The 13564-nt window shown below is 39.6% G+C and overlaps 2 protein-coding genes across 2 annotated transcripts; one reads left to right on the top strand and one right to left on the bottom strand.

Moving 5' to 3' along the window:
* Nucleotides 1-2319: 2319 nt before the first annotated feature.
* LOC119908668 (gap junction Cx32.2 protein-like) lies at nt 2320-4788 on the bottom strand. The gene is made up of 2 exons (XM_038726497.1): nt 4645-4788; nt 2320-3558 (listed from the first exon to the last, which is right to left on the bottom strand). Exon 2 carries the CDS (start codon nt 3547-3549, stop codon nt 2797-2799), a length of 753 nt encoding a protein of 250 aa, XP_038582425.1. The 5' UTR covers nt 3550-3558; nt 4645-4788; the 3' UTR covers nt 2320-2796.
* A 4022-nt stretch (nt 4789-8810) lies between these two features.
* On the top strand, nt 8811-11531 carry LOC119908847 (gap junction Cx32.2 protein-like). Its single transcript, XM_038726748.1, has 2 exons — nt 8811-8937; nt 9948-11531. Exon 2 carries the CDS (start codon nt 9964-9966, stop codon nt 10834-10836), a length of 873 nt encoding a protein of 290 aa, XP_038582676.1. The 5' UTR covers nt 8811-8937; nt 9948-9963; the 3' UTR covers nt 10837-11531.
* The last annotated feature ends 2033 nt before the right edge of the window (nt 11532-13564 follow it).

Raw genomic sequence — 13564 nt, 5'->3', positions numbered from 1 at the left:
TCACCTTATTAACTACAAATAGTTTATATTTCACAGAGATGAATGCTGCTGTGCTGTTCCTTAGCGTTTAGTGGGACTCATCAAGCATATGGATGCTCCAACTTTGTCTCACTCAGTTTTTTGGATTCTTCAGCGTTTTCTCATTTCTAAAATATTGGTAAGTCAGAACAAAATATTAAGTGGTCAGTCCCACTATATACATCATTTCATGGTGGTTTTGGCTGTTTTAGTAGCAAAAAAGAAACGCAAACCAACAAAAAACACAAGTGATGTTTTTGTTATGGTTTCGTCATGGTTAATACAAAATGCTGGTGATTTGACTTTCTATAAATACCTGTTCTGGATGCATGACATCTGCAGTCTTTCTATTCTTAATATTCTTCTGTAATTCTATTACCAGGGACTTTGAGGCCTGTGACTCAGTCTGTCCATGTTGCTTAGCAGCCAGGACTACCTCTTTGTTTTATTTATTCTTTGTTCTGAGAGAATTTATGCTTACCCTGTTGTAAGTGAAAATTGCTGGAGTAGACCCTTGACTGACTGGCCATCTGGAGCCACTTGACAGTTGGCCAGCTGCAACGCAGTATATACATATTTTTAAAAACCCAGCCCCCCCCCACATAAATAGAACTAAGTGCTGCTGTGGGCTGACTGGGCTGCACGTCCACCGTGGTTGGGTGTGGCATCTGTCAGCCTCTCTCTCCCAGCCAGCTACTTTTGATCCAGTCCTTTCTGACTTTACCTGGACCCCGCACCTTTCCCACCTCTGAAGTGTTGTTTGGATAAGTAAGTTTGTGGAGTGGACTGAGGTGGACAAACTAAAAGAGGAAAAGCACAAAGAAGGCTGATTGATTTGGTGGCGTTATCAGTCAATCATCCCTCTGTGCCCAGTGAGTCGAACGGCACTGGCCGCAGAGAGAGCAGACCAGTGAGGCAACTCAGCCCAGCGATACCAGTTAAACTGTTGTCAAGGTTCTGCAGCTGAAGCCAAAAGACAGACGACAACAGGGATCAGATGAGCAAGGTTTGAGTTTAGCTACCTGATACCTTTTTGTTGAAACATGTTCAACTTTTCATCAAGTTGATGCACTCGTCAGTGTCACTTCAACCAACCAATCAGAGCCTAGACAGAACAGACTAACTGGACAGCGACTTCTGTTTTACATATAGTATTGTTATAAATATTGTTCAGTAGTCTTGTTTATATAAAGTGGTGTAGGTTGTGGGGGGGGGGGGGCAGCAAGTAATGTTCATGACTTATTTCATATCACTTATAATTCAACCATGCAGTGTTGTGTGCTGTAGACCATCATAAAAAAAAAAAAAAAGCTCTCAAAAATATCTCTACTGACATTCATTGAAACGGTATACATCACCACGTCTGGTTAAAAAGACAATGTCAGTCAGACCACCTGGGGTCAACCTACCCAAATCATAAAACATTTTCCCACTTTGCCCTTGTAGTGTTAATAGTTTTGAGTCTTGCACCTAGTTTTTGTCCTATTTTCTGAGGCTTTGAGGTCTCCCCTGATAAAATACAGAACAAATAATAAAATACATAAAATCAAATTAATTAATCAAATAATTCATTTGACAAAGGAAAATAAAATACATGATTACTTCTGTTGGCTTGATGCTAATAACACAGTTATAACTAAATTAATTGATGAGATTTTAAATGAAACACTCTATTATAGGGGTGGGCAAACTACGGCCTGCAGGCCATGTGCGGCCCAACAACTTCATTTACATTGCCTGTGAGTTCTTTTAAAAGGAAAATCATATGTGGCCTGCTGACTATATTACAATGCATATGGGAATATCAGTCACAGGAAGTACTTTGCACAAGACCCGTGCTGCTGGGTAATGTGAAGAGTACCGTGGGAGAGCAAGAGCACTTCATGGCCTGGAGTTTTGTTCTTTCCTGTCAAAAACTGATGTTCAATACAGGGAGGTGATCTCACGTAGAAAGGCCTTTTTAAAGCTTTTGACTCACCACATAGATTATTATTATTAACACTATTTTTACTGGTATTACTATTACCCTCTTTAACTGTAAATGTTTTAAGTTTCACACAAAATTAAACTGGTTACAGTTTTTACATTTATCTGACACTTTTATCCAAAGTGACTTACAATTGTCGCACGCCTCACATTCAGTAGTTCTTGAATCAGGTGATACCCCATGCATTGACCACTTGTGTGCATAGGTCGGGTTGAATACAGTTTATCCTGCTACTTACCAAGATCTGATTTATTTAAAGCCTGATGTAACAAGTATATTGTTATTGTTATCAAAGAATGACTGAGTCACTGGAGTCTTTTTCAATTAAGTTTTACTTGCATCAAGGAGTCAATACATGCACACAGTGAGTACAGAATTGACTGACGAGAAAGGCTTGACAGTCTGCTTTTAAACATTTGGTTCACCCATTGTTTTTTAAATCTTTATCTGTGTCACATGTCACTCGGATACATACAGGAGCTGTTATCTGCATTACACCATGTCTCTCACCCATAGATGTTTCCCAGCTCTGTCTATGCACCGGTTCCTGTTTTATACGTTCACTGAGATTGTGATGTTTGTACGCTTCTCCTTTTCAATTTTAAGACAAGCTTGCAACAATACTTAAGCACAGCAAATTTTTCTAACATAAATATATGGTGTATAACTGTTGGTAAACAGGATTCATGTAGCACTTTGACATTTAAAGCTGGATGTGACTGAGTGAGAAACAAGCTCCCTCACAGACACAGGATCGTCTCTGTTCAGTCTTTCAAAAATGTGAAAATCTCTCAGTGGAATTGTGATTTGGTCCCGTCAAGACAGTACATCTTTGGGGGAAGTGAGCCACTGCTTCTCCTTTTCTTCTCCTTCATCTTTGAGATCATCAGATGGAACATCTCCACGATGTTGAGGATCACAGAGAGGACGGCCATTGCCAACATGAAGAAAATAAAGATGGTTTTCTCTGTGGGACGACTTATGAAGCAGTCTACTGGTGTCCGACAGGGGTACGTAGAAAATGAAATCTTAGTAGGCATAATAATGAAGCCATAGAGGTAGTACTGGCCCACGATGAATGCCACTTCAAGCAGGATCTTCAGCAGCAGCTGCATCATGTAGCTGACCAGCAAGACGCCCTTGAGCTGAACTTTGCCATGTTCATCTGAATACGTTGGAGTTTTAATCATCCCATTCTTACCGACTTTCTGCTCCAGGCGTCTCCTCAGCTTGTTTTCTCTGCGTATCACCAGCAGGACGTGGCCCAGATAGATGAGTGTTGGTGTGGAGACGATGAGGATCTGGAGGACCCAGAATCGTGGGTGAGACATGGGGAAGGACCGGTCGTAGCAGGCGTTCTTGCAGCCTGGGGTGTTGGTGTTACAGACCATGTTTCCTTGTTCATCTCCCCATATTTTATCTATGCCAGCAGCCAGGATGAAGATCCTGAAAAGGAAAAGCACACTCATCCAGACCTTCCCCACTACAGTGGAATGGGACTGCACCTTGTCTAACAAGTTAGACAGAAAGGACCACTCCCCCATTCTGACAGCCTACAAGAGAGAGAAGGCAAAGAAAGCAATGATGAATACACAGTTGACATAGAAGGTCGCAAATGTCATGTCAGTGTAGTCAGCGTGAGGCAACCTTACCAAAGTGGCACATTTTGCTCACAGGACAATTCAAAGTGGACATGAAGACATTGAGATAAGATATATCTATAAAACCAGAGTTTACCAAGGGTCACATGGTATGTATTGACGTGCTGATTTCTATATCTGAGTTTAGGGGACATTGTTGGACTGTGCATCTGGCATCCAGGATAAAAAATGCACTGTGGCTTAGTGGTGCATATTACCAAACACATTAATAATTCATCAAACTACCATAACCTACTTGCCACAGCCTTAATCCTACCTCAGTGTGACATACACAGTCAAAGCTAAACAACGGTGAACGCGCACCCAAACAGGAAACACATCCTCGAACAGACACATGGGGTGTATGGAACACACTCACCAGTGACCTCGTCCGTTCTTTATATTTCAGTAAACTGTTGCTGCAGTGTAAATTTTAGAAACAGTTTCAGATCTGTCAGGTCCAGACAGTTCATAATTGAAAGCCTTATGAAACATGATGTAATTTAGACTGACTGAACACTAGAAGCCAATGCAGAGTGATCAGAGTACTCTTTTTTTTTTTTTTTTTCAGTCTTACAAATCAAAGCAGCAGTACTTCTGAATAAAGTGTAACTTTCAGGTATTTTCAAGAGAGACTAAACTAAAAAAAACTAAAAAAGTCAACACACCACAAAAGACACAAACTTCAAGTGTTGCTCCGGAGCCTGACTGCCTAATCTATTCAAACATCAGCATCATATCGAAAGATGTGATTCATCAAGTGCATTCGTTTACAAATGTATTTTTCCATAATGCTACTATATATTTAGTTTAAAAGGATTTTTGAATTTTGAATGATTGGCTGTCACTGTAGCCAATAACACTGGATTGCAGCTGCCAGATTAGATTAGACAGATTTTAAAATAAATTCTCCATCGTGGTTTTCACATTTCAACCAATTAACAATTAAAATTACATTTGTACAATATTAACTCTTCTCACAGTAATATTTGTTCCTACCTCTGTAATGACCACTGCCTTGTTCAGTCAGTCTCTGTACTGCAACTGGGATACTCTCACTTCTCCCTCTTATAATTGAGGCAGACATTGCAGAATCATCAGATTGACCCACCCACACTCCCTAACAACATGACATGTCTGTCACTCAGTAGTGTTGAAATACACTGATGTTTTGTCATGAGAAATAACAGCTTAGTTAGCTGACAGCTGCTCAGCTGTTGCAATATGGATGAACAAACCCCACTCCCACGAAAATGTCTGCTCTTGTAGCCGTGAGCGACGTGCCGAAGTTTAAGTTGCTCTAAAAGACCTTCTGTCAACTGGTTTGTGCTAATTTAATTGGTATTGTATTTGTACCATGCACTGTGCCATCAAAATATAATGTTAGCTGATGTAATAGGGGCCTAAATTGGGCCCTACTTTATTGACAGAACTTTGATTAAAATTGTTCAATTTTTTGTTTTAACATAAACTCGTGTTTTTGATGTGAGTAAATTGGGTTATTTGGTTAGATGTGGTTATTGTGACTGAGTGGAACATTGTGAAAAAATAAACATGTCAGTGCTCTTTGGTGGACAAACTGTTATGGAGACTCTGTTTCTAAATGATCTCAATATTTCTGCACTGATATTTACCTTTATTTTACCAGGCATGTTAATTAAAATTCAATTCAATTCAATTTTATTTATACAGCGCCAAATCACAACAACAGTTATCTCACAGCGCTTTTCATAAAGAGCAGGTCTAGACCGTACTCTATGATGTTATTTACAGAAGCCCAACAGTTCCCACCAAGAGCCGCACTAGGCGACAGAGGCAAGGAAAAACTTCCTTTTAAGAGGCAGAAACCTCGAGCAGAACCATGGCTCAGGGTGGGCGGCCATCTGCCTCGACCGGTTGGGGTGAAGGGGAGAGAGGGAGAGAGAGAAAGACAGAGAGGGCAGGAGAGGAACAGAGAGTAAAAGAGAGGGATGTAAGGAGAGAGAGGGGAGGGAGGCAGCCTACACAATATACACACACAGAGGTACAGACAGTGAAGGTGATGTTGCTATAGACTAAATGAAAAATGGTACAGATATTTATAGTAGTGTTAATGATAACAGTCGTAATGTTAATGATTATAATAACAATAATAACAACTAGTAGACAATAGTCGTTGCAGCAGAGGGTGTCGAGCAGCCACAGATCCAGACTCCACAGTTCCAGAGCCAGAAAACCTGCAGGAAGTGATAGGAGGAGAGAGGAGAGAGACGAGAAAGCACAAGACTACCAGAAAGGGGAGAAGTTGTGTTAGTAACATGCAATAATGGGATGAGGTTGCATACAGAGGGAGAGAAAGTAGAGGAGAGAGGAGCTCAGTGCATCATAGGAAATCCCCCGGCAGTCTAGGCCTATAGCAGCATAACTAAGGGATGGTTCAGGACTACTAACTATAAGCTTTATCAAAGAGGAAAGTCTTAAGCCTACTCTTAAATGTGGAGATGGTGTCTGCCTCCTGAACCCAAACTGGAACCTGGTTCCACAGGAGAGGAGCTTGATAGCTGAACGCTCTGGCTCCTAGTCTACTTTTGGAGACTCTAGGAACCACAAGTAACCCTGCATTCTGGGAGCGCAGTGCTCTGGTGGGGTAGTAAGGTACTATGAGCTCTTTAAGATAAGATGGTGCCTGACCATTAAGAGCTTTGTAGGTAAGAAGAATGATTTTAAATTCTATTCTGGATTTTACTGGAAGCCAATGCAGAGAAGCTAAAACAGGAGAAATATGATCTCTTTTCCTGGTTCCTGTCAGAACACGTGCTGCAGCATTCTGAATCAGCTGAAGAGTCTTAATGGACTTTTTCGAGCAGCCTGATAATAAGGAATTGCAGTAATCCAGCCTAGAAGTAACAAATGCATGGACTAGTTTTTCTGCATCATTTTTAGACAGAATGTTCCTGATTTTCGCAATATTACGTAGGTGAAGAAAGGCGGTCCTTGAAATTTGCTTAATGTGAGACTTAAACGACATGTCCTGATCAAAGATAACTCCAAGATTCCTTACAGTGGTGCTGGAGCCCAGGGCGATGCCATCCAAGGAAACTATATCTTTAGATAATGCGTCACGGAGGTGCTTAGGCCCCAGAACAATAACTTCAGTTTTATCTGAGTTTAACATTAGAAAATTACAGGTCATCCAGGTTTTAACATCCTGAAGGCACATTTGAAGTTTAGCTAACTGATGAGTTTCATCTGGTTTGATCGATAGATATAACTGCGTATCATCTGCATAACAATGAAAGCTTATGGAATATTTCCTGATAATATTGCCTAAAGGAAGCATATATAAAGTGAAGAGGATTGGTCCAAGGACAGATCCTTGAGGAACTCCATGACTAACTTTGGCATGCATGGAGGACTCATCGTTAACATGTACAAACTGAAATCGATCTGATAAATAGGACTTAAACCAGCTTAGAGCGGTTCCTTTAATGCCAATGAAATATTCCAGTCTCTGCAATAGGATCTGATGGTCAATGGTATCAAATGCAGCACTAAGATCTAATAAAACCAGTACAGAGACAAGTCCTTTGTCTGATGCATTAAGGAGGTCATTAGTAATTTTCACCAGTGCTGTCTCTGTGCTATGATGAGCTCTAAATCCTGACTGAAAATCCTCAAATAAACTATTGCTCTGTAGAAAGTCACACAGCTGTTTAGCAACTGCTTTCTCCAGAACCTTAGAGAAAAATGGAAGATTAGATATAGGTCTATAGTTGGCTAAAACATCCGGATCAAGTTTGGGCTTTTTCAGAAGAGGTTTAATTACAGCTACCTTAAAGTACTGTGGTACATAGCCTGTTGATAGAGATAGATAGAGAGAGTCGACGATACAACAAATGGCAATGAAACTAATCAAAATAGTAGCAGAGCAACACATAACAAAATAAAAGTACTTACTCATATCAAAGTAAAAATATAAAACCAGATATATATAAAAGTAGGGTATAAATATAAATATAAATATATTGCACTTTTTGATGTCTTTCAGTATAATTTCATTGACACCTGTTCTACCATAGTAGTGGAATGGACAGTATGATACAACATGAGTGATCAGGAAGGGAACGCTTCCTGTTTAAGACTCAGTACAATGAGTCAGAGGTCATCACAGACCACAGTCATGTATCCATGGTCACAGGTTCTGGTTTTATTTGGTTTTGTTCTTTTTTTTCTCCTCAGGACGTGATACTAATCACTAAAGAACTGAAGGTACTTTCAACCTCCAACCAAAGCCCCATATGGTTCTTAAAATTTCAGGTTTTGTTAAGTCTCTGAAAATATTGGATTCAAATGTTTGTTTTGCCCTGAGCGTCATTCAGGAAATACATTTAAGGATGGATGTTAAGAGTCATTTTGACCTGTTTCTTTCATTCTGTGTATTATCATTATTATTATTATTAGTAGTAGTAGTAGTGGTAATATGATTATGATTATTATTAATATTATTACTTTTCATAACTGCACAGTTATGGATAACTTCTTACATTATATAAATCATTTTTGTGGTTCATCTTATTCACATTGAGATTCTGTACTTCAAGGTCGTCTAAAAGATCTAGTCTACAGCTGGGTTGCAATGTAAACCTGTTGAGTAGAATTAACAGCTTTTACATGATCTATTACATAAGGAACACGTTACCTCTGATCTCCTGGCAGTAATTATAAAACATGCGGCACGATGAAGAATGCCCTTTGACCTCTTCTCATAACTAAAATCTGTCCTATAATACTCACCGTACCACTGTGCTATGTGCTTTAACTGCAGCCCATTTTAACAGTAATACTCAGCAACATGTTGCAATTCAATGTCTTCCCTTTTAGACAAAAACACATTTCTGCACATTAACGTTTCAAAATCAGGGTGTGTCTATGAAATGATACACACATACAGTCTGGGTATAAGGCGTGTGATGTATCTGTCCAAAGGGGGAGGTAAGGCAAAATATGATTTACAGTATGACTTAATGGGAGAAAAATACTGTTTAAAGGGTTGTTAAGGTTTCCTTTACAGTAACTGAGTGTTATGAAACCTTTCATCAGACTCATCAAAATCATCACGAGGTTGACGAATGAAACAAGAAGCTGTGAGTGGCGGACTGAAGTGTACGCATCAGACCAAACCCAAAGACCTCCTACTTTTAAACGGTATTTAAGTCTTGTCCTGGTCAGCGTAGTGTGTCTTTCGTTGCCCACACTGTGTCTCCTCTGTGATGGGCTCATGGTCAAGAGTTTCTAATATCTGAAGCCTGACAGGCAAGTACATTTTATGTTTCTGCAACCTTGAACCATTTCTTTATTAACATGTTATTGTTTTTTTCACTGTTTCTATCTGACAAATCAGGCGCATGTTCAGCACCTCAGAATATTGTAGTTGCAAACTTTGAGTAACTTGCTTCTAGGATAAGCGTGCGGTATAAACATAGGCGTAGAACGTACTCATCTCTTTGTTTGTAAATGTTATTTTACTATTATTTTCAAGATAGCTCAGGTGCATGGCTGTGGTACAGAAACAGAGGCCAGCACACCTTCTCAGACATGTTTTGGAAAGACTGTACGATATATCATTGATCATGAACATCATGTTAATTGAAGCAATCTGTGTAATTTCAAACAGGGTGATCAACAGATTAGGGGTGCAAACAACAGGATGTATTCCTGCACTTGGCATTGATTTTGTTTGTAGTCTCTTGTCGTTTTTGTTGTTTCTGTAGTTGTCAAAGTGATATTAACAATAAATCATATACTTTTACATTACAGTTTTTATATGTAACATCTCACTGAGAAGGATTTTGAATCAACAGTATGGCATATGTGTGTCTGATTGGCTATTGTTACAATGAGCTTATACATGATTAATCGTGTGAGCAGCTCTTAAAGCTTACTCCTGCTACGCCTACACTTCCTACAGAAGAAAACTGTATTGATTGAGATGTTGTTTCTTAAGAGGGTGCTCTCAGAGGTTTGATAAGTATGGCTCCATACAGGTGTAGGATCACATTTAAAGAGAAATTCAAAGCTCAACAATTTCATTGTTCTCTGCTTCACACAGTCCTAGAGTGTAGATTCTAGTCCTAGACTGAGCTTTTTTTTTTGTTATTTTACACAGACACATAATATTTAATTCTCTCCGGCATTAATAACGTCTTATCTTTTGTCAAAATTGCAAATGCCTTCTATAAAAGACAGAATAATGCTTAATCTTTGTACTAGTCTCATCTGTCTTTCTGTAAGTGTGATGTCTCTGTGTTTCTCCCCTACTGTAGACATTATTTTCCAGCCATGGGTGACTGGTCTTACCTGTCCTCTCTGCTAGACAAAGTACAGTCTCACTCCACGGTGGTGGGGAAGATCTGGATGAGTGTCCTCTTCCTGTTTCGGATCTTTGTCCTGGGCGCTGCTGCGGACAAAGTCTGGGGAGACGAAGTGTCAGAGTTCAACTGTGACAGCCGGGAACCAGGATGCGAACACGCCTGCTACAACTGGATGTTCCCAATGTCCTACATTCACTACTGGGTCTTGCAGATCATCTTTGTGTCAACACCTACCCTGGTCTACCTGGGCCATGCTGTCCACATCATCCACAAAGAGAAGAGGATGATGGAGAAGCTGCGGGACAGCACTACGGAAACTGCACTGAAGAAGCCCAAATATACAGATGACAGAGGGAAGGTGAAGATAAAAGGCGTCCTCTTTTGCACTTACATTACTCAGCTGCTCTTTAAAATCTTCTTGGAGGTGGGATTCAGCGTGGGCCAGTTCTACATCTTTGGCCCTGTGTTCCTAGACCTCTACTTCCACTGTACTTTGTCTCCACCATGTGCCCGTAGCAGTGGTGCCCTGTGTTACATTTCCCGTCCCACAGAGAAGACGATCTTCATCATCTTCATGCTTGTAGTTTCGGGCATTTCAGTACTCCTCAACATCATAGAGATAATCTATCTGCTCTGTAACAAGAGGAGAGACAGCAGGAAACAGCTTCTAGCTCAGCAGCATCTGCTCAGTCCACAGCCGTACCCATCCAACACTGCTTGGGTGGACACGAGCAGCAAGTATGGAGGCTTCCCACTGTTGCCTCGGCCTGCTCCGGGTCTGACAGGTGTCTGCAATGAAGACGGACACATTGACTCCATCAGTAAAGAGAAGGACACCTGATACATATATTCTACATGTTTTCTCCTTGTTATTATTTGGCTTAAGTCTTTTTAAGGTCAGTAGCTGGATTGTATGAATGGTTCTTGATTGAATTATCAGATGTACTGTGCCTCAGGAAAATAATAATAGTTTAATAAAATAGCACTTACCGTGTTTTCTTGAAAAGCTGAATTGAATGAATGAATAAAATAAAAAAAATCAGTACAGCTACAGACAGCCGTTATCAATCTTATAGCATTTATTTAGATTTTACGTAAGATTCAAATTGATTGAATGTTTCAATCCAGCTGTACACAATTCTGCTCACAACATAACATTTAAATGATTTTCATATTCCCCAGATAGACTACATTTTTTTTCAGTTCCATTAGTCTGGTAAACAAAAAATGTAACTTGAATGCAGTATTTAGCCTGGGGTCAGCTCATTTAGACTCCCCACAAAGAGGCCCCAGCCAGCCAGCTCCTTCCACAGCCCAGAGATTTCTTGCTTTGAGGCGACAGTGCTGCTCCACTGCGCCACATTTGTGATAGACAATTGACATGGACAGATTCAGATCATTTCTCCACATTTTCCATGTTCTCGTCTAAAAACATCATTTTATCAAGATTTTTGTATCGGAGCGTCTGAGGTGGAATTTTTTTTTTTTAAATGTTGAAAATGAATAAATAAAACAAAATAAAAATGTAAAACATGACATTGTATACATTACAAAACTTAGGCCATACGGGAGATTTGTATTTATGTGCAAGTGTGTTTCTGCAGGCTGTACTGAGGTAGAATAGTGACTTGTTAAGAAAGTGTATGTAGTACACATAATATAAATATGATTTTAAGTATATAGGTATAATAACACATTGAAAATGCAGCTGCTTTGGATGTTGTCACAGATCCTGCTTCAAACAGAGCACCTGGACAAAACCAGTGTTGAAGGATTGAACATTCCCGGCTTTTGTCAAGTCATGGACAATCAAATCAAGTTTATTCAATTCAATTTTCAATTCAATTTTATTTATATAGCGCCAAATCACAACAACAGTTATCTCACAGCGCTTTTCATAAATGAGCAGGTCTAGACCATACTCTGTGATGTTATTTAGAAGCCCAACAATTTTTTACACAGTTATGCACATATAACCTGGCCTGGCGCACAGAGATGTACATCATTAATATCATACTGTTTCACCAAGTCTACATGACAACAAAAAGCTCTCCCCCTGTGTGTGTGGAGGAGGTATGGTAGGTAGGTAAAAAACACCAGGGGGTAGAAATTACATTTAAACTTTATTATAACTTAAGTAATCCTACACTCCTTTCCTATTAGAGGCCATTTGAACCACGACCAGGCCGTCATTGTAAATAAGAATTGTTTCTTAACTGATCTGCCTGGGAAAATAAATGTTAAATAAAAAGAAAAAGAAAAAATAATGCATTTAAATGTGTGCTCTACAAGAAAACATGTAAATTAGATACAGCAAACACACTGATGAGCTCCCACAACATAAACTAAAAATGACAGTCCACAGTATTTGAAAAGGATCATAAGATGGTACCTGCAGTACAAGATTGTCTTAAAACAATATTCACATGCCTGTTTGTGCACTGAAACCTTTTCTAGTCTCTTTAATAATTCCTGCTGTCCATACTGGCAGTGAGAAAAAATTATTTTCAATGTCAGTGACTGGGACAAAATCCACGGTCTTCAAAAATCTTTCCAAAGATCAGCCAAAGCTAAGAGGGCTTCAGCAGTCGGAGAGAGACAAACCAGGCAGATATCATCCAACATTACAGTCATAATGGTGCCAGACTCACACTTTGTGTTTCAATCCCTCTGCCGTGGCTCAGCAACCAAACACTGTGGAAGCACAAAGGCAGAATTTCTTACTAAAAACTTTTTACCTTTGGACGATCCCCACCTTATTTGACTAACTCAGACTGCTGAAGGCTCACACAAGCTTCAGCTGAACTTCAGAATGCATTTGTACCTGGAAACCACATTAGGAATGGAATCTCTTTGTGGCCAACAGGAACAGTTACAGTGAGCAATGCTCTTTCAAATAGACATATGGGCATGTCAGTATTGTTTTAAGATAGATAAGATCAGAACCTATTCTTGAACTACAGGCTTGTCAGTATAACTACATGCAGTAGCCAAACTATACCTCATGCATCAGCTGCATCGGAAACAACATCCACACGTTTAGCAATGGTAATTGCCAGAATCAGTGTATATTAAGCTTCTCATTGCATACTACTCTCACATTCTTATAGTTAAATATGAACAAATATAACTGGAATTGACAGTTAAAGGTACTGTCCAATCTGCTGCTGCCTCGGGCAACACTCATTTGCTTGTGAGTGTGTGTGAGTGAATGCCGCTGTTACATCCTAAAACATGTATTTAATAGCATGCAACACTACATGTTCCCATACATACACCTGCACTTCATACTTTTCATCACTAGGTGGTGCTGTGCACTGGTCAAGTGTAGGATGGGAGACCCGAGGGGTCTAATGGAAAGTTACAAATACTGCACAATGGTTCATTATTAACAGCATTTAGTGTATTTAAATTCTAATAAAATGCCTTTTCACTTTTTTAGTCATTATAAAGAGGCCAAAAAGGACACACTGGAATTTGAAACAAACTATTCTGATATTGCAGAATAATAATGCAAAATCGACACCAATTTAAGGTGGAGCTATCATAAAGCTTTAAGCCCAAATAAA

Source organism: Micropterus salmoides, unplaced genomic scaffold (genome assembly GCF_014851395.1).
Source record: "Micropterus salmoides isolate LMB-PRFRI ecotype aquatic unplaced genomic scaffold, ASM1485139v1 Ms_hic_scaffold_18, whole genome shotgun sequence".
Taxonomy (NCBI): Eukaryota; Metazoa; Chordata; class Actinopteri; order Centrarchiformes; family Centrarchidae; genus Micropterus; species Micropterus salmoides.
The sequence above is the reverse complement of the archived record's forward strand: the minus strand, read 5'-3'. Positions and strand labels throughout refer to the sequence as shown.